General features: G+C 53.3%; 1 protein-coding gene across 4 annotated transcripts in view; it reads right to left on the bottom strand.

Moving 5' to 3' along the window:
- Positions 1–23,708, bottom strand: part of KIRREL3 (kirre like nephrin family adhesion molecule 3) — a 576,600-nt gene that overhangs the window by 36,021 nt on the left and 516,871 nt on the right. For all 4 annotated transcript variants that reach the window (XM_051818702.3, XM_051818703.3, XM_051818695.3 and 1 more), the window contains one exon: positions 742–899. In XM_051818702.3, coding sequence (XP_051674662.1) covers positions 742–899 — 158 coding nt within the window. The remainder of the gene's footprint in view (positions 1–741; positions 900–23,708) is intronic.

The raw sequence follows: 23,708 nt of genomic DNA on the forward strand, positions 1-23,708 counted from the left end.
CCAGGCCAGCTCTCTGCTGTGGCCCGGGAGTGCAGTGGAGGATGGCCCAAGTGCTTGGGCCCTGCACCCCATGGGAGACCAGGATAAGCACCTGGCTCCTGCCATCAGATCAGCGCGGTACGCCGGCCGCAGCACGCCGGCCATGGCGGCCATTGGAGGGTGAACCAACGGCAAAGGGAGACCTTTCTCTCTGTCTCTCTCTCTCACTGTCCACTCTGCCTGTCAAAAAAAAAAAAAAAAAAAAAAAAAAAAAGACAGACAGACAGGATGGGGGTGGGCGTTTGGTGCACCAGTTAAGACACCCCTTGGAACGCTGGAATCCCACAGTGGAGTGCCTGGGTTCGAGTCCCGGCTCCACTCCTGACCCCAGCGTCCTGCTAATGTGCCTCCTGGGAGGCAGCAGGGATGGCTCAATTCGTTGGATCCCTGTCATCCTTGTGGGAGCCCCAGGTTGAGTTGTCAGCTCCTGGTTTTGGCCTGGCGCAGCCCTGGTTGTTGCAGACATTTGAGGAGGGAACCAGGACATGGAAGACCTCTCTCTCTCTCCAGGAAACAAACAGCTTTTTAAGAAGGCTAGTCAGACAACTAGTGGGAGAGTCATGGCAGGAGACAGAAAAAAGGGACAGAGAGAGAAAGATGCAGAGACGAGGAGTAAGAGAAGGGAAATGTAACAGAAAGGCCTGCAGGGGACAGAGGGAGAGCCTCCCCTCCCCCACCCCCACCCCCACCCCACCCCCTCACCTTGGAGTAGGTGGCCCCGTTGATGACCTCGCCCTTTCGAAGCCAGATGATGGAGGCGGCCGGCTTGGCGTTGTCTGCGTGGCAGGTGAGGTTGAGGGGGTCACCCGCCCGCAGGCTGATCACCGGCCCTCCCAGGATGACGGGGTCATCGGGTGGCACTGCAGAGAGAGCGAGGGGTCAGGCGGGGGTGGCAGGCTGGGCAGGGTTGGTGGCAGACAGCGGTGGACGTGCTTCATAAAATGCAGAATTCCCTGTGCTATGACGACAGCAGCAGCACAAGCAGTAATCCCTCACACACGTGTCCCTGTTGTCTGGGGGCCAACAAGGTCCTGTCATTTGCTCCCTCCTGTTCAGGACAAGGCGGGGAGGACACCAGGCAGGCGCCACTCTCCCACCCAGACAGGATCTGCAGTTTCTTCCGTTTCAACTTTTTTTTTTTTTTTTCAACAAAGCACTGTCACATCTCACATCTGCTGGCTGATTTAATCCCAGGTAAACATTACTATTATCCCAATTGCACAGTTCCGGAAACTGAGGTGCACCAAGAAAGGGACTTGTTCCAGGTCCCTCGGTGAGCGGGAGGCAAGCCAGAGCGGCAAGCCAGGCCTCTGACACTTGGCAGGGGACAGGGCAGCCCCTCCAGGCCAAGGCAGCTTTATTGCTCTCCAGCAGCTCCAGCGACTCCGCCCGCGCTTTCCCACTGTATTCTGCAGTGTGGCTGGGGACCCGCGGCTCCTGCCCAGGGATCTGTAGTGACAGGAAGGGCGGGCAGTTCAGTACCTGGAGCGTGGCCCCACAGTGCCGGGCACAGAGCTCCACAGACACTGACTGTCCCAGTGGAGGCCCCACAACGATCCCAAGACTGGCCATGGGACTGGCAGTTAGGATGGTGGGTGAGCATTGGTTACAAAGAGGCCCAGAGAGGGGCTGGTGCTGTGGCGTAGCAGGTAAAGCTGCTGCCTGCAGTGCCAGCATCCCATAAGGGCGCCGGTTTGAGTCCTGGCTGCTCCACTTCTGATCCAGCTCTCTGCTGTGGCCTGGGAAAGCAGTAGAAGATGGTCCAAGTGCTTGGGCTCCTGCACCCACATGGGAGACCCAAAAAAAGCTCCTGGCTCTTGGCTTAGGATCAGCTCAGCTCTGACTGCTGCGGCCATTTAGAGAGTGAACCAGTGGATGGATGACCTCTTTCAAAAAAAAGAAAAAGGTCCAGAGAGGCCAAGTAACTTGCCTAAGAACACACAGCCCTATAGTGGTTATTCTCACAGACACATTGAGGGGCTCAGGCTTCTGTTCTCTGGACAAGCCACAGCAGGGGCAGGGCTCCCTGGAGGCCCCCTGAGGAATGCCTGTGGCCTTCCTGCAGGCTGAGTGGGGCTCAAGCCCCTGCCCCCCAGGGGGCCCAACAGAAGTGTGAGCTGTGTGTGTGCTCAGCGAGAGGGTGAAAGTGCATCCGGACAACAGATAAGCCAGCCCAAAGGGTCTTTTGCACGTTTCCCAGAGGAAGCCCTGAGCAGACTTCTGCACCTGGGGCTTGGAGGCTGGGGTAAGCACGGCGCCAGTGTGGCAGCCCCGGGCTGGTCAGCACAGTAGCACAGCCTCGCCCCTGCAGATGGTGCAGAGCCTCCCCCTCCCACAGTATCGCCTAGGAGCCCCTCCCCCTGCCCCTGCAGGCTTCTGCCAAGATTCAGAGCCCCTTCACAGCAGCCAACTTCAGGGGAGTCGCCCGTCTGCTTGCCACCTGGCCTTGGGGGAGGTCTGCTCCCGCCCGTCCTCGCAGCCACAGGACCATTTCCCCAGAGGATAAACAACCCCTTGGGGCCTCCAATACCCCATCACTGACTCCACCCTGCCAGCCCCGGCTCCACCCGGGATCCTGGCCCAGGGAGGAAGCTGGCCTCATCCAACCCCAACGGCCCCTGTGCTCTCCAGCCAGGCCTCCCCAGGAGGCCCCGGAGCTGCCAGGTTGGAGGAAGTAGTACTTTTGGGCAGGACAATGAGGACCCCCCGCCGGCATCCGCATCCCCCCTCCGTACCCTCTCATTAGTGCCCAGGCCTCCTTGGCGTGGGCGTGGCCGCGGAGCACAGGGGAGGCTAATGAGGGCTTTCCATCTGTGGTGGGTGTAGCTGGTTGCTGACAACAGGGATTTCATCTGCCTGCACTGGGCCAGGGCTTTGGGAGAAGGGGCCTGTGTTCACCCTTCCCGAGGGCTGGGGCTCCTGCCCTTTCTGTCCCCGGAGGCAGAGGCGCTCAGGCTCCCTGAGCTTGCTGAGGGCTGGAAATGTTGGAAAAGGCTCCTTGGAGCTTCAGAACAGAACGAACTGTGACCCAGCCTCGTCTCCTGCCCGGCGGTGAAGGGCTAGGGAAGGCGCCTTGGATCCGAGCAGGGAGATAGGAGAGCAGCGTTCCTTCCCCCAGGAAGTGTGACAGCCCCAGGGAAGCTCTGTGCCGGTCCCTCCAGCCCTGGCAGTCGCTAGGCCTAAGATGGGCTTTTGCCAGGCCACCCCAGCTAGCCAAAGCTCCATCGCTAGAGTTGTACCCTGGGCAGCAGAACTTAATATTTAAAAGAAAAAATTATTAGAGAGAAAGTCCCATCCATTGGTTTACTCCCCAAATACTTGCAACAGCCTGACCACTAGGGCTGAAGCCAGAGGCTGGGCACTCAAACCAGGTGTTCCCCATGGGATGGCAGGATCCCAATTACTTGAGCCATCACCTGCTGCACCCTCCACCCCCGAGCCACAGCACTCAGGAGCTGCAGCCGGGAATCAAACCCAGCAGGCCAAAGTGCCCACCCCATCGGGACTTTCCAAAGCTCACCAGGGGGTTCCAGGGTGGGCGGTCCTCCAGTGCTCTGGGATTCTAGATGAGAGGGTGTGCTGGCGAGGGGGGCAGGGCGCTGTGTTTGGGGAGTAGTCAGGCGCACACGCACAAACATCCACCCTCAGAATGGGCCTGATTACATCTTCCCAAATAAGTGGTTATCACACTGCTTACTCGTGTAGCCATGCATTATTGATGGGCCTTCGCCTCACTGCACACCAGATGGGGGAGTGGGGGTGGGGGCGAGGGAGGGGTGGGAGAGGAGAGAGGATGCTGGGGGCTGCGGGCTGAGCAGAAATCACCAGCAGCCCTGGGCAGCTGCAGCTCAGATGGGAGGGGGCGGTCATTCCCTCTCCACTCGACTCAGTCCAGTGCTGGGGCAGCGGGGAGGGAAGAAGTCGCCAAGCCTGGAGATGCATTATTCATGCTCCCACCCCCGACCCCGAGGATTGGTTATTATCCCGAACCACTACAGAGTTTGGTCTCCTAATTTTTAATCACAAGGAAGGTGGAAGCGTTAGCCTTTTTGTGATTAATCTGGAGATAAAAATAGTTGGCTGTTTTGGTGTTGTGCTTGTTGTCAGTCAGGGAAAATATTGCATTAACTGTTGGGGGACTGAGCGGATCCCAGAGCGGGAGCTGGCCTGGGACGCCGCAGCCCTGCCTGCGTGAGTGAGGGGCAGGCGTGAGTGAGAATGCAGCACACAGACTGGTTCCTTGGGCACTGCGTAGGAGAGGCACTGGATCAAGAGTGAAGGTTCCACCATCGCGCGGGTGGCTGGGCTCCTCTGCCCTGATCTGGGTGGGTGGCTGGGGGCCTCCCTCCCTGCCTGACACCTGCCACCGTGTGGGGGCACCGTGGGGGGACAGTGTGGGGCACTGTCCCTCTCCCTGTGTGCAGGGGGAGACCCTGCCTACTGACAGGTGCAAAGGTGCGCAGGAAGACATCACAGAGCCCAGTTCTGCACTGACAAGAAAACTGAGACCACAGAGCACAAGGAGCTGGTGCAGTGGGCTTGGGAGCTGTGTTCTGGCTCCAGCCAGGGCGGACAAAGCTGTCATCCGTTTTATGAACCAGTGTTCTTTTTCTCCCTTTGAGGGAGACGAGATTCTGCAGCCAGCTCTCCTGCGCCATGCCCAGACCAAGGCTGTCTCTAAGAAGCGATCCTGGGAAAGGCCTTGGACTTCTGGACTGGAACACAGGGCTGGGCTCCTTCTCGCAGCACACTGGCTGAACAGAGGGCAAGGTGCAGTGAGCTCAGAGGGCTTCCCTCCCGTTCTGGAACGGCTGGCCCACTTGCTGCCTCTGTGCCCAGCAACCACTCAGTGTCAAGCTCATTTTGTCCCAGGTTGGCCAACTCCACCTGAGCAGGCTGGGCAGACTCTCCTAGTGTGGTGCTCTGGGCTTCCTCTGGGGCCACGTGGCCACCTACACGGACCCTGCCTGGGCTTCCAGGACTTCCCCAGCTCTTCTGCCAGTCCAGACGACTGGCGTCCATGCCATCAGATGCATGGCCGATGGCAGGAGGCGGCAGCACCGACACGGAAGGTTCTACTGCCTAGCGAGCAAGGGCAGAGGTCAACTGGGCCATCCTTCTGCCCCCAGACTGGACAGCAGAGAACCTCAGATACTCAGCCCTCTGGAAGCAGCACCGGGTCTCGATCAGCTGACGAACAGTGCATTCTTCACAAAGCAGCAGAGTGGTCCCCTAAAAACATGGACCTGGGGGTGGGCCCTTGGCCTAGTGGCTACCGTGCCAGTTGGGACACCCACAAACCATATTGCAGTAACTGGGTTTGAGTCCTGACCCCACTCCTGATCCCAGCAGCCTGCTCATGGGCGCCTTGGGAGGCAGCTCAACTAGTTGGGTCCCTGCCACCCGTGTGGGAGACCTGGATTAGGTTCATGGCTCCTGGCTTCAGCCTGGTCCAGCCTTGGGCATTGGCAGGCATTTGGGGAGTGACCCAGCTGATGGGAGCCCTGTCTGTGTCTTAAAGAAATAATAATAATAAAAAAACTGAAGACACAAATCTGTTGGTATCCCTGCTCAGTTTTAAGCCCTCCAGAGCTTCCCCGTGTACTGAGAACTAAATCTGAACTCCTCTGGGTTTCCTGCAAGTGCCAGTGTTTCTGGCTCTTGCTGCCCCTGCCCCTTGGGGGTCAGTGCCTTCCACCCCCTCCTCACTCCCAGCACCTGCCCCAGCACACAGCAGGTGCTGAATGAGTATCTGTTGAATGACTAAAGGAAGATCTCAAGCAGGAGACTTGGCCATGCTTGGCACTGGCTGTTGAGATTGGGGCTTTTTCAATCCTGTGTGAGAGTGCAGGTGCAGGGCCAGCCAGAGCGGGGCGAGTGGGTGTTGGGGTGGGCAAAGAGGAGAGGCCGGCTGGCCTCCAGGAAGCTGCGGAGGGGCTCTCCGCCTGGGAAGCTGGGCCTGTGTTGCAGAGCGGAGCGCGGGCTGGGGATGGCCTGGCGCTGGGGGTGATCCCCAGCCTGTTTTCTCCAGGGCACTTGTTAGGGGGGCTGGGACCCCAGTCTGTTGTGTCTGGAGCCCAGACTGCAGAGGTGACAGATCAGAGACCCTTGGGTGAGATCGAGAGAAGTTTGCAGCCGGCAGCTCATACGCCTTTGCTGTTGGTGATCTGTCTAGGCTCCGGGGGCTCTGGAGAAGGGGTGGGCAGCTGGTCGAGCCTGTGCTACGGGTTCCAGCATTGACTGCAGGGGAGGGAGGGCCCCAGGGCCTCAGGCTCATCCTAATGAGCGCTTCTCCCACCTCCAGCATCCTTTGTGTCCCCAGACCCCTGGCTTCAGTCCTGCATAGCCTGCACGCCCCCCGGCCTCCCTGCCTTGATCCTTGCATTCTTCTCTCACCAGCTCTCTGTGTGTCCCACTGAGGGTATGAGGGCTGAGCAGGAGCCAGACACAGCCTTCCCTGCTGGAGCTGATGCCGAGACTCCGGTTACCCGGAGCCAGTGCACAGGTGCACCTGCCTGCAGCAGCGGCATCGCCCAAGAGCTTGTTAGAGATGATGAGACATGTGTGCTCCACTTCGGGCCTCCTGAGCCAGAATCTGAACCCTCAGAAGCTCCCAGAACATTCGCATGCACATCCACGTTTGAAGAGCACTGCTCTGGGCAGCGACAGCATGTGTGGGACCCCTGGGCTTGGCGGCGGCCCCCTTCCTGGGCTGGAGGGGAGAAAGGTGCACGCTTCATCCCGCGTGCTGGCTTTGAGAGCTGGCCTCCGTGCCATCTGCACAGGCCTCTTCCGCAGCTCCAACGTGGAGTTCTCTTTCCCCCTTCTCCTCCCAGGTCAATCTCACCCGGACTTAGCTAGGAGGGCCCCTCTCAAGGAAGTCTTTTCAGACTTTCCCCGTTAGCTGTGTGCACACCTTCTGCTTCTCTATCTTAACACAACTTTCGGAAATATCTGTCGGCGCCTGCCCCTCCCCTAGTCTGTATCACAGGGCGTGGTACGGCAAACATGTTTGCCGGGCTGAACTTGGTGTGAGTCCACCGCTGTTGGATTATGGACAGATTATCTTTTCTGATAACCATAGCCCTCTTATCTGAGAAGTGGGATAATAAAATACTTATATTGCAGAGTTATGAGGCTCGCTTTTATGACACACAGAGACGTGACAGGTTTGTAAAGGCTGACACACATGTTGATTATTAAGTTCAGTGTCCCCTACAGATAGAGCCCCTCCCAGCTGTTAGGTCAACTCTCCTGCTCTTACCCGCAGGCCCCCAGACACCGAGGTGCTGGGGTGGGGGGTGGGATTCAGACAGGCACATTTCTCCCTGCCTTTCCCTTCCTGCATTTCAAAGCCTGGCTTGCGCTTGGTGATTTAGCAATGTCTGCTAGGGGAATGCACGCGTGAGTTGTGCTGTCCAGATCCGTTCTGCACTCTTGCATTGCACCCAGGTCTCAAGGGCTAGGCCCTGTACAATCCCAGCCAGTAGTTCCCTCACTGGCACAGATGCGCCACCTCATGGCCAGAGTGCAGAACTGCAGACATCAAGACCGCAGGAAGGAAGACCTGGTTTTCCAGGGGCTGGCTCCCAGTTTTTCATTTGGAAAACTTGTGTTGAGTACCTACTGTGTGCCAGACTCTGTTCTAAGCATTGGGGTACAAAGCACCTTCCCTGGTGGAGTTTCTATTCTAGTGGGACAGAGACAGACAATACACAACACCTAATACCTAATGTAAGGTTTGCTGTAGATAAGTACTAAGAAGATAATGACACGGTAGGACATAGACACATCCTAATTTGGCTTCCTGGTTTCCTCCCTCCTGCCGTGGCTGTTCCTCCTCGCCTTCTTGCCACGTGTTAAGTGCCGGTTTTGCCTAGGTTGTCTCGTTCTAGACATAATCCACGAAAACCTCCACTAACTGTGGATGCGGTCACCATCTTTGAGATGATAAATCCCCAACAATCACGTCTGGCCCAGGCCTCTCCCTTGAGCTCCAGAGCCATGATGCCACTATCCACGGCCGTGGCCCCCAGCTTGTCTGCCACCAAATTCCCCATCTCCCCCAGCAGCCATGCCTTCCCCATGTCCCTATTTTGGGTAGCAGCACTGCTGTTCAGTTTTTGAGTCTGAGATCTGGGGTCTTTCTGGGCCCCACTCCCTTTATCCCCCATTGCTGAGCCCCCGATCTCTCCCTGAAACCTCTCCCAGCTGTGTCGGTCCTTCCCTGCGTCAGTCTTCCTGGCTCAGGGGTTCGTTATTGCTTGCAGGGATCTCCACGCCTCAGCCTCACTCCCTCCCGCTCCAATCCCCTGTGCTGTGCGGGGGTGATCCTCACAGACTCTGCTTATCCATCCACCTGCTCCGTCACTCATTCGCCCAGCGCATGCTGAAAATCTTTTTTGAAAAAAAAAAATCCCCAAAACTGCCATCAGAAAAGTGAACTTTTGGGTCTTTCCCAATCCCTTCAGTTTCATTCCCCCCACCCCTGATCACTTCCTACCTCAAATTTTCCTTGTGGATAAGAACCACCTGCAAAGGGCCAGCACTGTGGCACAGTGGGTAAAGCCTGCACCAGCAGCACCGACATCCCATACGAGCGCCTGTTCAAGTCCTGTCTGCTCCACTTCCAATCCAGCTCCCTGCTAATGAGCCTGACAAAGCAGCAGAGATGGTCCAAGTGCTTGGGCCCCTGCACCCATATGGGAGACCCAGAAGAAGCTCCTGGCTCCTGGATTCGGATTGACCCAGCTCCAGCCATTGTGGCCATCTGGGGAGTAAACCAGTAGATGGAAGATCTCTTTCCCTCTCTCTCTGTAACTTTGCATTTCAAACAAATAAAATAAATCTTAAAAAAATATAAAGAACCACCTGCAATTAAAGTACTTCTTCCCCAACTGCCCTGTTCATTTTGCTTGGGTTCCAAAGCTGGGTGCCATGTTTGCTAACTCGTGGCCATGGCCAAGTCACTCAGTCTCCTTGTGCTTTGGTTTCCTCATTTATAAAACAGAGAATAAAAGAACCAAAGCACAGGCAGGCTCGAGGGAGGTGTGTGGGAGATGCTTCCCGGAGGCTCCAGGGTTCTACAGACGTGCGGGCTCTTGGTGCTCTAAGCAGCCTGGTGCAATCCCGTGGGAGAGATGGGCAGGGTGCCTGGGCCTTAGAAGTCAGCTGCCCTGGCCCCTAGAAAAGTGGAGTTGATTTCCTCGTCCCCTGCTGTGCCCATCAGGAGCCGGGTGGCAAACCCAGCTGTTCTCCAGGGGTGATGCTGTGCTGCCCTGCCTGGCTTGGCTTCTGCTGTGGTTAAAATGTGTGCCCCCCAAAGCATGTACTAGTGTTGGGAGTGAGGCCTCATGGGAGGCGTTGAGGTCAAGAGGGCTCCACTCCCGGGAATGGACTGTTGCTCATTACAAAGGGGTTTGAGGCCATGCGTGCGATTTCTTGCCCCCTCCCACTCATCCTCTTGCCTTCCGCCATTGGATGATACAGCACCAAGGCCCACACCAGACACCGGCACCTTGAACTTGGACTTCCTAGCCCCCACAACTGAGAGCAACAGCTGCCTGTGCATCATAACCCAGTCTCTGGTACCCTGTGAAGGCACACAAAATGGTCCCGGGGGTTCGGTGACTTCTGGCAGGCTGCATCCCCTCTGTTGAGCTCAGCCTAGATTGCTCACTCACAGTATTGGGGGTGTTTTGATTGTGCAGTGTCAGGACTCAGAACACGAAGCCCCAAAGTAAGGCCCCTTGGAAATTAGGAAAACAGCAGAAACAGAAATTGTCCTTTCTGCCCTGTGCCTTTCTGTGTGACAGTTGGCCACGCACATTTCTGTGGCTTACCTCCTCTGAAAGTAGATCAAAACCCCTTTATTCTGGACCTGTCCTATACGTGGGTGGAAGGAGTGAAGAACCCAGAGAGGCGAGAGGAAGTGGAACAGAAAGCCTGACCCATGGTTTATCGCCATTGGGTCAATCACTTTTCTGCACAACTGCTCATTTTTGATTGAGCCCAAGCCTTAGGTCATCGGATCTTGTTTTCCTGAAGGCTCTCGCGTCAGTAAAACTTTGGTGACATAAACTTGAACCTTGCTATGCTTGTCCCTTGGCAATCTGTGTTTTGCTGTGGAGGTGCCTGCAGCGAGCCTTGTGTTGGGTGAGAAGACGGCATCTTTCTCCCCTCCAGCAGAAAGACGCGCCCGCTACTCACTAGCAGCCTCTGGTCTGATTTGCTCCTGGCTGCCCCCAGCCTCAGGCTCCCGGAGGAATCTTAGAACTGGGCCCCAGCATCTACTGTCTCCCCACTGCAGTCCGCTCTGCCTCCGTTATGGCCAGGTGACTGTCGTGGAGGATCAACCCCAGCTATCCACAGCGTTCAAGTTCTTCATAAAATCAGCTCCTACCATGGAGGGCATTCGGCTTTCCCCCTGGCGAGGCTGCCTCCCAAGCTCCGGTTGAACTGGACTCTGCACCTTCCGGCGAGGACAGCCTGCCCTTTCAGAGCTACACACTTTGGCTTGCAGAGTTCCCTCTGCTGGGACTGTCTTTGCCTGAGCCTTAGCTGGCGGCAATCGCATCCTCTCTCCAGTCAAAGGCGATGATGGCCTTGGTGATTCTTTCAGACTCAGGTTATTGTCACCCCCAGGAAGCCCTCTCTCCTTCTCATCCCCCCGCCCCGCCCTGCTGTTCTCCAGCCTCTGCACTGCCATAGACCACGTGCCCACTTCCAGGGATGCACACGGTGCTCAGTGCTGTCTCTGCTGTGAGCTCCCTGGGGGCTGGATCTGGCCAGCTTCTCCTTTCTCTCCTTACTAGGTACTACGATGCTTGGCCCATTGTGAGTACTTCCTAGACACCTGTTGCCGGATCCCATCCAATCAGAAGTCAGCTCCTCCTGCTCCCTAGTGCCTCGCCTGTCCTTCTCTCACTGCCTCTCATGAGATCTGTATTGCACTGATTTGCAGACCTATTCTAGAGTCCCCTTGGTTCCAGGTGGGAGTCTTGTCACAGCTTTGCCTTTCTGCCACCAGCTAGTATGTTATCCTGCACAGTAAGAATAACATGAATAATGGTTAAAACTGGCATAGGGTCAGCGCCACAGCTCACTAGGCTAATCCTCTGCCTTGCGGCGCTGGCACACCGGGTTCTAGTTGCGTTCGGGGCGCCAGATTCTGTCCTGGTTGCCCCTCTTCCAGGCCAGCTCTCTGCTGTGCCCAGGGAGTGCAGTGGAGGATGGTCCAAGTGCTTGGGCCCTGCACCCCATGGGAGACCAGGGTAAGTACCTGGCTCCTGCCATCGGATCAGCGCGGTGTGCCGGCCGCAGCGTGCCAGCTGCGGCGGCCATTGAAGGGTGAACCAATGGCAAAGGAAGACCTTTCTCTCTGTCTCTGTCTCTCACTGTCCACTCTGCCTGTCAAAAAAAAACCACAAAAAACAAAACAAAACAAAAAACCAAAACAACAACTGGCATAGGGCTTACGATAGAGCAAGCACTGTTCTGAGTATTCTGCAAATATCATTCGCTGCTCACAACCCCCTATGTAAGGCAGATACAATTCTGACGCATCTTTCAGAGATGGGGACAAGGAGGCACTAATCAGTTGTTACTTGTCTATCATTCCACAGCTAGTGAGCTGCAGAGTTGGGACATGTATAGGGTGGCCAGATCGTGAAGGTACAGGACACCCAGGTGGATGTCAATTTCAGATACAGAAAACACTGCTTTTTTTACACTATAGTTTGGATATAGCTGGGGTGTGACCCCCAGGGGTTCATGTGTTGGGAGCCTGTGTGCTGACTGGCAGTCACGGGAGGTGGCGGGAAGTTTGAGTTGGGGCTGCTGAGAGATCCTTAGGACACTGGGCTACTGCTCAGGGCCAGGGGTTAAGCCAGCTCTTGGGGACCCCGAAAGCTTGTGCAGTGAGTTGTTATAAGAACAAGCCCGTCATTGAGGCTCATTGGGTTAAAGCTGCAGCCTAAAGTACTGGCAGCCCATTTGGGCTCAAGTTCGAGTCCACTTCCAATCCAGCTCCCTGCTAATGTGCCTGGGAATGCAAAAGAGGATGGCCCAAGTGCTTGGGTCTCTGCACCCACGTGGGAGACCTGGAAGAAGCTCCTGGCTTTGCCCTGGCCTAGCTCTGGCCATTGTAGCCATTTGGGAAGTGAACCAGTGGTTGGAAGATCTCTCTCTCTCTCTCTCTCTCTCTCTCTCTCCTCTCTTTCTCTATCTCTCTCTGTAACTCTGCCTTTCAAATAAATAATCTTAAAAAAAAAATAGGAACCAACCCAGCCCGAGTCTCTATCCGGCTTCTTTTTTTCTGATCTCTTCCTCTCCCAGTGCTCTCAAATGCATCACCCACTGTGGGATCCTCCCCAGGGCCCGGCTTTTGTGGGTGCCATGCCTTTGAGTCCCCCAAACTATGAGCAGGAGAAAGTCTTATCTGCATGCATACTGCCTGCCTACACTTGGTCATGAAAAACGGCCCCACACCGTATCTTTGTCTGAAATGTCACGAGGCCGCCTGTATTTTATCTGGCAATCCCATAGATGCATTCGTTGCATGCATGTGACTTAATGACTATCAGGGTCTTCCCCCTCCCAGACCCTCTCCTGCCCACTTGGGTCGGCTTAAAGATTTGAGGCAGGATGCAGGAGGGGGTGGGGTGCTCTTGGATGTTGCACCCATATATTCTGTGGTGCATCTCCTGGGAGTTTGGGGGCAGAGGGGAGGGAAGAGAGAGAAGACACAGGCTTTGGGGATGGCTAGCCGTCTGAAGGGAGGCGTGCTCGTGCTGGGGGCTGACTTCCGGCTCTGCTTCTAGCCCTGGCACAGACTAGTTGACTTCCAAGGCCACTTGCAAAGGCTCAGGGACACTGGGAAGCCCACCTCCCACTTGGAGCGCCTTGTTTAGGGGATAAGAAGGGGGACTCTGAGGTCAGAGTGCTTTGCTGCATCTGGCTCCATCGCCCTCTGGCTGCGTGTCCGTGGACTCTGTGCTGGATCATTTCTGTGTCCATGGATATCACAGTGTCAGTTTCACAGGCCTGCTGTGCTCATTAAGTGAGTTAACGCACGAGTTAATAAAAGCGTCTTGTTCCAGGTCTTGGCAACAGAGTAAGACCTCAGTAAATGTTAGCTGTTGGCATTGTCACTACATTCAATAAACACCTCCCACCAGCACCACCACGGAGGTGGAGAGACAGCACTGCAGGTGCAACAGGTCTGCTGCTGTCTTGTCCTGAAACCTCCTTGTTCTGCGCCCCAGCCTGAGCCTCCTTGGTACAACGGGCAATCCTTTGCCCCAAAGCACCTACAAGGCCACCACACTGATTGCAAGAGGAGGCCATGGCCCCAAAGGTACCACAGGTGATAGCAATAGAGGAGGAAGGTCGGGGGGGTGGGCCTGAGGAAGGAGGGGCTGGGAGTGAGGGCAAGGGAGACACCTGCTGTCGGAGGCAAAGCCAAACCCCAAAGGAAAGCTGAAGGTTGTGTGTTTGTGATTCACTCTGGGACAGGGTCTGAGTCGGCCCATCAGGGAGGAGCTGTGGATGAGGAGATGGATTTGTCATTAGATACAGACTCACCTGGGTGTGCCCATGCGAGTGCATGTGTCTGTGTGTGTACCTGCTCATGTACATGCGTGTCTGTGCATGTGCCTGCTCGCCCTGGGCGACAGGCTAGTGTGTGACTGCTGTGTGCCTGGCAAGCATGCAGGGCTTGAGGGAGCCCCCTCTGTGTTCAGAGGGAGATACAGGCTGGCAGCAGAGAGACAGCATGGAGCGGGACAGGAAGGAGGAGGAAGGGACTGAGAAGGGTGGGGGCAGGGAGGGGCAAGAAAGGAAGCAAAGTGGAGGGTGGACCCCTGGGCCACCTGGGAGGTGGGTTCCAGTCACATTCCAAGGCCTGCTGGGGAAGGGCTGGTTCCCTTCTCCAGCTCAGCACCTGTGCCAGGGCTGCAGGACACCCAGATCCCTCCCTCTGACTGTTGACTGGAATCAGCCAGTGCCACCTCCTGTGGTTCAGACTCTGCAGCTGGTGCTGACCTTGACCTGATCTTGGGGCCCTCTGCTCTGCACAACTTGGTCTAGGGGCTGCTTGTACTTGTTTAAACCTCACATGGTGAGCTCTCCTAGAGTCCTCATTTTATAGAGGGGGAAACCGAGGCATGGACTGGCTGATTGCTGGGGCCAAGCCACACAACTGGTAAGAGAGCAGTTGGATACTGTAGGTGGTGCAGGAGTCAAGACCTGCCTCTGTTCCCCCTGGTTGCTGTAACAGCTTCAAGGCAGCCATCCTGATCTCGCAAGGGGCTGGTGAGCACTCGAGAATGTCCCCACTGGTCCCATAAATAGAAAGCAGAACTGATATGGTTGGTTTTGCTACAGCTCCCCATCTAGCAAATCCACCTCCTCCAGGAGCTCCATGGCTTTCAGTGTGGAGGAAAATGAGGTCAGATGGAACCCTTCCCTGCCCACCTCTGGGACCTCAGAAGTCTTTACAGAAATCAAAGAGCATGGGAAAAAGAGTAACCTCCTTAAGAGGTTTAAAAACCAGAAATATGAAATACCAATCATTGTCTTTTAAAATGGGAGACTGGGAACATTGCTTTTTGTATTATAGAAGTGTGCACTTTAGGGGGCCAGTGCTGCCGCTTGCTATTCCTGTGTCCCATATTGGAGTGCTCTTCCGGCTGCTCTGCTTCCAAACCAGCTCCCTGCTAATGCACCTGGGAAAGCAGTGAAGATAGCCCAAGCACTTGGACCTCTGCACCCATGAAGGAGACCTGAATGGAGTTGCTGACACCTGGCTTTGACCTGGCCTAGACCTGGCTGTTGCAGACATCTGGGAAGTGAGTCAGCACATAGAAGATGAAGATCTCTCTCCCTCTCTCTCTCTCTCTCTCCCTCCTTCTCTCTCTTTTTTTTAAGATTTCTTTTTATTTATTGGAAAGACAGTTACAGAGAGAGGTAGAAAGAGAGAGAGAGAGAGAGAGAGAGAGAGAGAGAAAGGTCTTCCACCTGCTGGTTCACTCTCCAGACCACGATGGCTGCAATAGCCAGAGCTGAGCTGATCCAGAGCTAGGAGCTGCTCCTGGGTCAGGGGCCCAAGAACTTGAGCCATCCTCCGCTGCTTTCCCAGGCGCGTTAGCAGGGAGCTGGATTGGAAATGGAGCAACCAGGACTCGAACTCGCGCCCATATGGGATGCTGGTGCTGCAGGTGCAGGCTTTAACCTGTTGCACCACAGCGCCGGCCCCTCCCTCTCTTTCTGTCACTCTGCTGCCCTGCAGGGGCGTGGCCTCATCTCCCGAGGCATCCTCTTGCTGTCCACTATCCACGTGGGTTGGGATGGGCTGGGTACCAGTGGACTCTGAGAAGAGCTGACAGGGTATGGAGGGGATCCTGGTCCTACTGTGTGTCTTGAGCCCAGGCATGGGAAAGCTCTCCCTCCTCTGACCCCTGCCATCCCTGTTACTGGTGTTTGCTAGTGTTGGTGTGGCCAGTGTGGGGTCTGCCTAGGCCCTTGCAGCTCCAGCTGTGGGGTGCCGCAGGTGGACGATGCCCTGTGAGCAGGACCTCATGCCCCCCTGTCGCTGGGGAGCCCCTTGGAGGAGCCACCCAGGCGACCTTGTCTCCTAGCCCCTCCCACAGAATGAGATGCAGTCCTGTCACTCCGTTGCTTGTGGTGCTGAAAGCTCCATAGCACCTGGTTGGGCCTACTTGTGCAGCACTCCGTGCCTGCCTCCAACCACAGTGGCTAGAGCTGCGCAGCCCTGAGTGTGGTCCCCAGGCTCTCTATTCTGACCTGTGTGATCTTTAGGCCTTACTAAAATACCTACAGTAGTCTATGACCCAGCACCCGGGAGGCAGGGACCAGTCCTGTCCACTTGTGTCTTAGCGCTCAGCATGGTGCCTGCCGTGGGGCTGTGCTGCTCGTGTCCTCCCCATTGCCTGCAGAGCTAGCTGCGGGGGACTCACTGATGGCTGGCTGCATGCGTCTCACTTGGATGCGGGCTTCCCCGGGGGCCTGGCCCCATCACGTTCCTCCCGGTCTCCCCTGCCTGGGCGTGGGGCCTGCACAGAGCAGGAGGTCAGCAGACGAGGCGTAGGAGAGATGCCTGATGGAGGGGAGGTAGGTAGAGAGCTCCAGCGCGGCCGGCGCCGTGGCTCACTTGGCTAACCCTCCGCCTGCGGCGCTGGCACCCCGGGTTCTAGTCCCGGTTGGGGCACCAGATTCTGTCCTGGTTTCTCCTCTTCCAGTCCAGCTCTCTGCTGTGGCCTGGGAAGGCAGTGGAGGATGGCCCAAGTGCTTGGGCCCTGCACCTGCATGGGAGACCAGGAGGAAGCACCTGGCTCCCAGCTTTGGATCGGCGCAGCCGTAGCGGCCATTTGGGGGGTGAACTGTCTGTCTTTCTCACTGTCTAACTTTGCTTGTCAAAAAAAAACAAAACAAACAAACAAAAAAAAAAAACAAAAAACCAGCACATATTGAGTATCTGCTGCTCCCCGTGGAAGTTGGCGCACTCTTGGTTGGATTCACAGGCCACTTTCGGGAGATGCTGGGATTTAGGGCACAGAAGGGCATTGCCGGGTCTGAGACAGCTGCAGATGTTTGCATCACTATAAGTTTGGGACGAGAACAGCCCGTGTCCATGGCTTTCCTGATATCTTGGACAAGCCCCTTACGCTCTGTGTTGCCCACACTCCACATTCCACTCCCCTTTCTGGGACCCCTGGGCCTGCGGCCCGCCCTTGGACCCGTCACCTCCCTTCTTGTGCTGTCTCCCTGTGAGGCTCCTTTCCCTTTGCTGACCGCCTGATTTGTGTGGAAAGGATTCCGTGCCCAGCGGATGCTGAGACAGACGGACAGCGGGGAGATCTGCGGGCGCATGGGCTGCTGAGAGGTCAGAATCTATGGGTTTCAGCTTGGATTCACACCACGGTCACTCCCGGGAACTTGGAGGCCTGTGTGCTGCACCAAATGACCTGCTCGGGGCGGGGGGGTATGGGAGGGGCTCAGTGTGGCTGGTGGAGAAACATGTTGGTGTGTTCTCACGTCACAGGCAGCTCCTGTGATGGGCGGTGATGCTTGTGGCCACAGGCATGGGTAAATCCAAATCTGGTCTTTAACTGAAAATACCACTTGCCTCTGACTTTGGAATGTACTGTGTGTGTGTGTGTGTATGGGGGAAGGGAGGCAGCCTCTTTCTGTGTTTATTTTAGACTCCCATTAGTGACAATCTACATTCACTGAACAGAGGCACCGGGACTGGGGAGAGTATCCATCAGTCCATGGGTCAAGTCGCTGAAAATGAACCATCCAGGCCTATGCTCCACGGTGCTCAGGGCTCATGGAGGCTAAGAAATTGCGTTGGTGGTGGTATCCCTGGGCTGGCGATATTGTGTTGTATTTGCAGTCAGACCTGAGTCGGAATCCTGACCTTCCAGGTCTGAGCTGTGTGGCTTTGGCTAAGTTCACTAGCAAAACGGGCAGAGGACCAAAATGAAATATTGGAAATGAATTCAATAAAACAAATAAAAAATGAAGTGGAAAGCCTTACCAACAGAATTTGTGAAGCAGAAGAAAGAATATCCAAGTAAGAAGACAAATCTCTGGACGTTTTACAGTCAGACCAAAAGAAAATCTAAAAAACAGTGTTGGAGATATATGGGATACTAAAAAATGACCCAACAAGTGGGTCTTAGGAGTTCCTGAAGGCAAGGGAAGAGAGAATGGATTAGAAGGGCTTTTCAGTAAAATAATAACAGAAAACTTCCTTAATTTGGAGAAATAAAGGGACATCCAAGTACAGGAAACACATAGAACTCCTAATAGAAATAACCAGAAAAGATCTTCACCATGACACATTGTAACCAAAGTCTCCACAGTATAACAAACAAACAAACAAACAGAAAGATTCTAAAATGTGCACAAGAGAAACGCCAGATTACTTTCAGAGGATCTCCAATTAGACTCACAGCTGACTTCTCATCAGAAACCCTACAGGCTAGGGGAGAATGGCGAGATATATTCCAAGTCTTAAGAGAGAAAAAAACCTGTCAATCCAGAATACTGTACCTGCAAAGCTCTCATTTATGAATGAAGGTGAAATAAAGACCTTCCATAATAAACAGAAATTGAAAGAATTTGTCACCGCTCATCCAGCCCTGCAGAAGATGCAGAAACACAGAAACATGGTCATCACTATGAAAGAAGGAAAAGGCAGACAATCTCCCAGGAAAAGTACAAAGCAAATCCAAAGTAAACAATAGGAACATTTATGGAAAAACAGCAGGGAAATTGAACGTACTCTGGTTTTTCTTTTGAAGTTCCTTAGATTTCAGAATATCTTGTTACTGGAAATCTAGCCACATATTAAGGCAATCTGTTTTTGAGCCTTTTTAAAAGAAGACATTGCTTATATTGGACCATCTTTTTTTTTTCCTTCTCTTATTACATACCATTTGTGTGATTACAGTATTAAGTCTTAGTTCTTATGTCTTTGGGCAGAAGAGTCTATCAGTTATTTTAAATGAATTTTTCCCATCTTTGAAGTTCAGTACATAAGTGTGTTGTTGCCACAAAAAAAATACGTGGGTTTGCATTACTTGAATACTTGAAAACCTTAATTGACAAGATACATTATATAATGAATTAGGTTTTTATTTCTGGATAAAATTAGAAATGAAATAAAGATTTAACTACTTAAAGGATAACAATAATGATAGTCCTTATAAGCACTGTGAACCCTTTTGTGTTTGAGGCACCCAACATTCAAGTGTTTACTAGATTTTTCTCCTGGAATCCTGCTCTTCTTTTCTGTGCTTCATGCATTTCCTCTTATTACTGATGCTGTAGAACAGCAGGGTTGAAGTGGCATTGTAGGGGCCGGCGCTGTGGTGTCACGGGTAAGGCCACCGCCTGCAGGGCCGGCATCTCATATGGGTGCTGGTTCAAGTCCAGCTGCTCCACTTCCTATCCAGCTCTCTTACATGGCCTGGGAAAGCAGTAGAAGATGGCCCAGATCCTTGGGCCCTTGCACCCATGTGGGAGACCCAGAAGGGGCTCCTGGCTCCCGGCTTTGGATCAGCTCAGATATGGCTGTTGCGGCCATCTGAGAAGTGAACCAGTGGATGGAAGACCCTTCTCTCTCTCTCTCTCTGTCTCTGCCTCTTTGTAACTCTGCCTTTCAAATAAATACATAAATCTTAAAAAAAAAATAAAGTCTATCTATAAGAAGTGGCATTATGTCTGTGTTCATTGTGACTCCCATAGCTTTTCTAGTTAAGAAAAAAAGTCTCAAAAATAATCTTAGTGTCTTTTTTTGGTTAATATTTTATCCACTAATGTTACTTAGATGCCTTTAATCATTTTAATAAGGTGTCTACAAAAATTTCAAACATTACATATTGTATTTGAACTAGACAGTGAAGAGTACGGGGAAAAAAACTAGCTTACTGAGACTGCAGATGTCCCATTAGTTAAATTTCTTTTCTTTATTTTTTTTTTTTGACAGGCAGAGTGGACAGTGAGAGAGAGAGACAGAGAGAAAGGTCTTCCTGTTGCCGTTGGTTCACCCTCCAATGGCCGCTGCAGCTGGCGTATCGCACTGATCCGAAGCCAGGAGCCAGGTGCTTCTCCTGGTCTCCCATGGGGTGCAGGGCCCAAACACCTGGGCCATCCTCCACTGCACTCCCGGGCCACAGCAGAGAGCTGGCCTGGAAGAGGGGCAACCGGGACAGAATCCGGCGCCCCGACCGGGACTAGAACCCCGTGTGCCGGCGCTGCAAAGCGGAGGATTAGCCTAGTGAGCCACGGCACCGGCCCCATTAGTTAAATTTCAAAATTTTTAATAAAGCGACTTTCTGAGATAGGTTGAGACCCAACAGTATCCATTAAGCTAGCTCCCGTGATGTGCACAGAACCCCGGAAGCAGTGGAGGACGTGTGAGGGCATCTACTTGCCATGGTTGTAGTTGTGGTGTGCTCCTACCTAAATACAGGACATTTTTGTTGCCCAATGATCTGGAGTAGTGTCCTGCATTTATCTGTACTAAAATAACTATGAATTAAGGAATCTACCAAGAAGAAACTGTATCACTGTATTGTATTTGGGAGCCTTTGTACAACTAGGTAAAGTGTCCATGGTACAAAATATTTGGATTTTAAAATTTACTATTATAAGGAATAAGACATGGCATTATTCTATGTGCTTAAATGATAAGTTGCTTATTGAGTTTCAGAAGAAAAATATGAAATGAGGAATCGTCACTGCACTAACTGTAATGTTAAATTGGCGAGTTGTAGCAGGAAGCTGAAATCCGTGATTCTCAAATGTGAAGCATAGTAGTCTAATGCAAACAGTCTCAAATAGTCTAAAATAGTCTCAGCACTGACCGTGTACTGACACATCGCAAATGAATGCAACCTTTGATGTAGGTGTTCTGATATGCCTCAGAAAGCACCCAAGTGTGAATTTGTTAATCTGTTCGGTAATGAAGATACTTCCTGCTCATTTTTTTGTTGTTGTTCTATATTTTTATGTTTAAATTCGAATTTTTACATTTTTACTACTGTTAATTTAAGAACAATTTGTTCAGTGGTTAAAGAGGGGTTGTCAGTGAAGAAACTTAAAAACAGCCTCATTCATATAACTGCTTCAGTAAAAACTACATTTTGTGTTCTAAGTTCATACACTTTTAATGATCTGTATTTCTGTTTAAATGTAAGTGATGATGTTTAAGCTTTGTGTTTAATAAGGATTTTTATCATTGACTAAGTGAAGGAATGTATCTTTTAAAAAATATTTATATTCTGTAAAAAAATTGGTTGAAACAATAAAAAATCCAAAAATAAATAAATAAGTGAATAAATCTTAAAAATTATTTATGAGGCTCATTTGGTCAATAGAAATGATTAAATGGGGTGAAGCTCTCTACTGCATCCATTAAATCCAGCAAAATAAAATCCAACACATTCTGTTTTTGCTGTGAATAAAATAGGTAAACTTAAAAGAATGTTGTGAGTTTTTTTTTTTTTTTAAGAGAGAGAAAGAGAGAGAGAGAGAGAGGTCTTCATCTGATGGTTCACTCCCCAATTGGCCACAATGGCTGGAGCTACGCCGATCCAAAGCCAGGAGCCAGGAACTTCTTCTGGGTCTCCCACATGGGTGCGGGGGCCCAAGCACTTGGGCCATCTTCTACTGCTTTCCCAGGCCAAAGCAGAGAGCTGGATCGGAAGTGGAGCAGCCGGGACTAGAACCGGCACCCATATGGGATGCCAGCATTTCAAGCCAGGGTGTTAAACTGCTGCGCCACAGCGCCGGCCCCGTTGTGAGTTTTAATACATGTACTTTTAAATGTTTCATGATTTTTGACCTGTATTGACATTTTGGAAAAAATGAATTATTTAAAAAATATATAAAAACAGGTACAGTGGGGCACCACAGCTCTGTGTTACGGCTTGGCTCAGGGCTGCAATTGTGTTTTTGTTTAATATTTTGTTCTTCATGGATATTTTGGCCTTCATTTTGACTTTTTAAAACTATTGCATTTAAACTAGTTATCTGGATTATTGAGTTTTTCTGTGCCTGTAAACTGTTGTGCCTAAGGAGGCGTTTGCTTCCTGCTGAACTTGGCCATGCTCCGACTGTCCCCATGGGTGGCTGCTGCTCCTCTTTCCTGACCCTTGGATCCACCTGGGGCATATTCAGGCCTGGAGTTGTCCCAGGGGAAGTGAGTAAGGGTTGAGTGCAGGCTCTGGGGGAGGATGGATGGGCTCCCAAGACCCTAGGGAGAGGGGCAGCCAGTACTAAGCTCATGCACCAAGTCCCAGGGGGACGATGGTCACCTTAATCAACCCAGGAGGGCCACAGGACCCCAGGGCTGGGGGAGGCAAGGACAAGCCCGGTGAGTGGAGGCTCCTGTGGGCTCTGAGCTGGTGCCAAGAGAGAGAGAGGGGTGAGGTTCAGCCAGGGTGGCCAGGTTATGCACTCATCAATTCCAGGGACCCTTTTAGCCCCTGTCCTCCAGGCTGGATGGGGAGCTGGGGGCTGGGAGAGGCTGTAGGAAGCGAGGAGCAAGCGGAAGCTGAGGGCAGAGGGAAGCTTAGGAGAGGGCTTGCAATCTTGCTCTTTGCCTTCCAGAAGCTTCCATTGGTTTGCAGCATGGCGTCTGAACTCCAAGCCCTGTGTCACCTGTTGCTAGCTTCTCATGCCCACTGACTCCCTAAAGTCCTCCCTGTGAACCCCTCCACCCCAGGCTTCCCACCACCTTCCTGGCTGACCACTGAGTGGTTCATCCTTGGGACCCAAGGTTTGCTTCCTCCTGGAAGCCTTCCTTGAATACCCAAAGGGCCTGGATTACTGCTTAGATCTGGGTTTTTCACCTGAGAGCCTTGCACCGTGCTGGCGGCTAATGTCTTTGAGCTGAAGGGACACTGTTGTATCTTCTCAGACCTGTGAGTGTCTCGGGGAGGGCCCTGTTGGTGTCACTGTCGGAACAGAGCAGCAGGAGGGCACTGGCTGGCTCCTGCCCGCCTCGGGGTCTGTGTGGGTGCTCCTTTCTCTCCTCACATAGGGCGGTGCCATGCACCAGCCTGAAGTGTGGGACCCTGGGGCTCCAGCCCTGGCATCCCAGCAAATGGTCAACAGCTCAGGTGTCACACTGGTCATCTTCGACTTCGTCTCACCACTGTGGGCTCTGCCTTTGAATACACACAGGTCTCAGCCCTTACCAGCACCTGCACTGCTGCTGCCCTACGTCAGGTCACCACCACCTAACACCTGGACCACTGCCTCCTGGGGTTCCTGCCTTCATCCTGTGGCCCTCATAATCTCTGTGCAAGCCAGCAGGCAGAGACTCTTCTCATGCTAGGTCCTGCCTTTGCTCAAAGCTTCTGGGAGCATCCTATCTTGTGCAGAGTCACCTCCAGAGTCATTTTTAGAATCTACAAGATCTGGCCCGATCGGTTCCCTTTGGCCTCATCTCCATCACTCCCTTCCTTATTCACCCTGCATTAGCCACGCAGGCCTCCTTGCTCTTGCTGGAAAATACGAAGAGCTTTCCAGCCTCAGGGCCTTTGCACTTGCTGTCGCCCTGTGGGGAGCAATCCGGACTAGACTAAGTTACTCGAATTAAGACTTATTCTATGCATCTGCTCTCCCACAATATGGCGCTGGGAGAGAAGTAAACAGCTTCTGCACAGCTGCCTCCAGTTCAACTAATAAATTGTAGGACTTGCTCCTGATTGGAGGAGAGCAGCGTACTCGGCGTGTGGGCAGCCGAGTTGGGATTGGCGGAGGAGGACTATAAAGGAGGAGAGAAACGGCATGCACCAGGAACATCTATGGGGAACATCTAGCTGAAGGAACACCTGAGCAGCCCCCGAAAAAGCCGGCCGGCGGTGTGCCGCTCCCCTGCGGAAGTGGGGAATGCGGCCAGGGGGAACTGCCCTTCCACGGAGGTGGAAGGGATAGTAGCCAACCCGGGAAGAACCAGCAGCAAACCCGGGGAGGGCCGAGCAGACGAAAGAACAGCGCAGGGTCCTGTGTCGTTCCTCCACGAAGAGGGGGAGCGACATCGCCCCATTTGGAATGTTCTTTCTCCAAATGTGTGCTTGGCTGGCACCCCTTCGAGTCCTTGGCTGCAGGCTATGTACTCAACGAGGCCT

This window comes from Oryctolagus cuniculus, chromosome 1 (genome assembly GCF_051225735.1).
Source record: "Oryctolagus cuniculus isolate XC-2025 breed Fujian yellow rabbit chromosome 1, ASM5122573v1, whole genome shotgun sequence".
In the NCBI taxonomy this organism is placed as follows: domain Eukaryota; kingdom Metazoa; phylum Chordata; class Mammalia; order Lagomorpha; family Leporidae; genus Oryctolagus; species Oryctolagus cuniculus.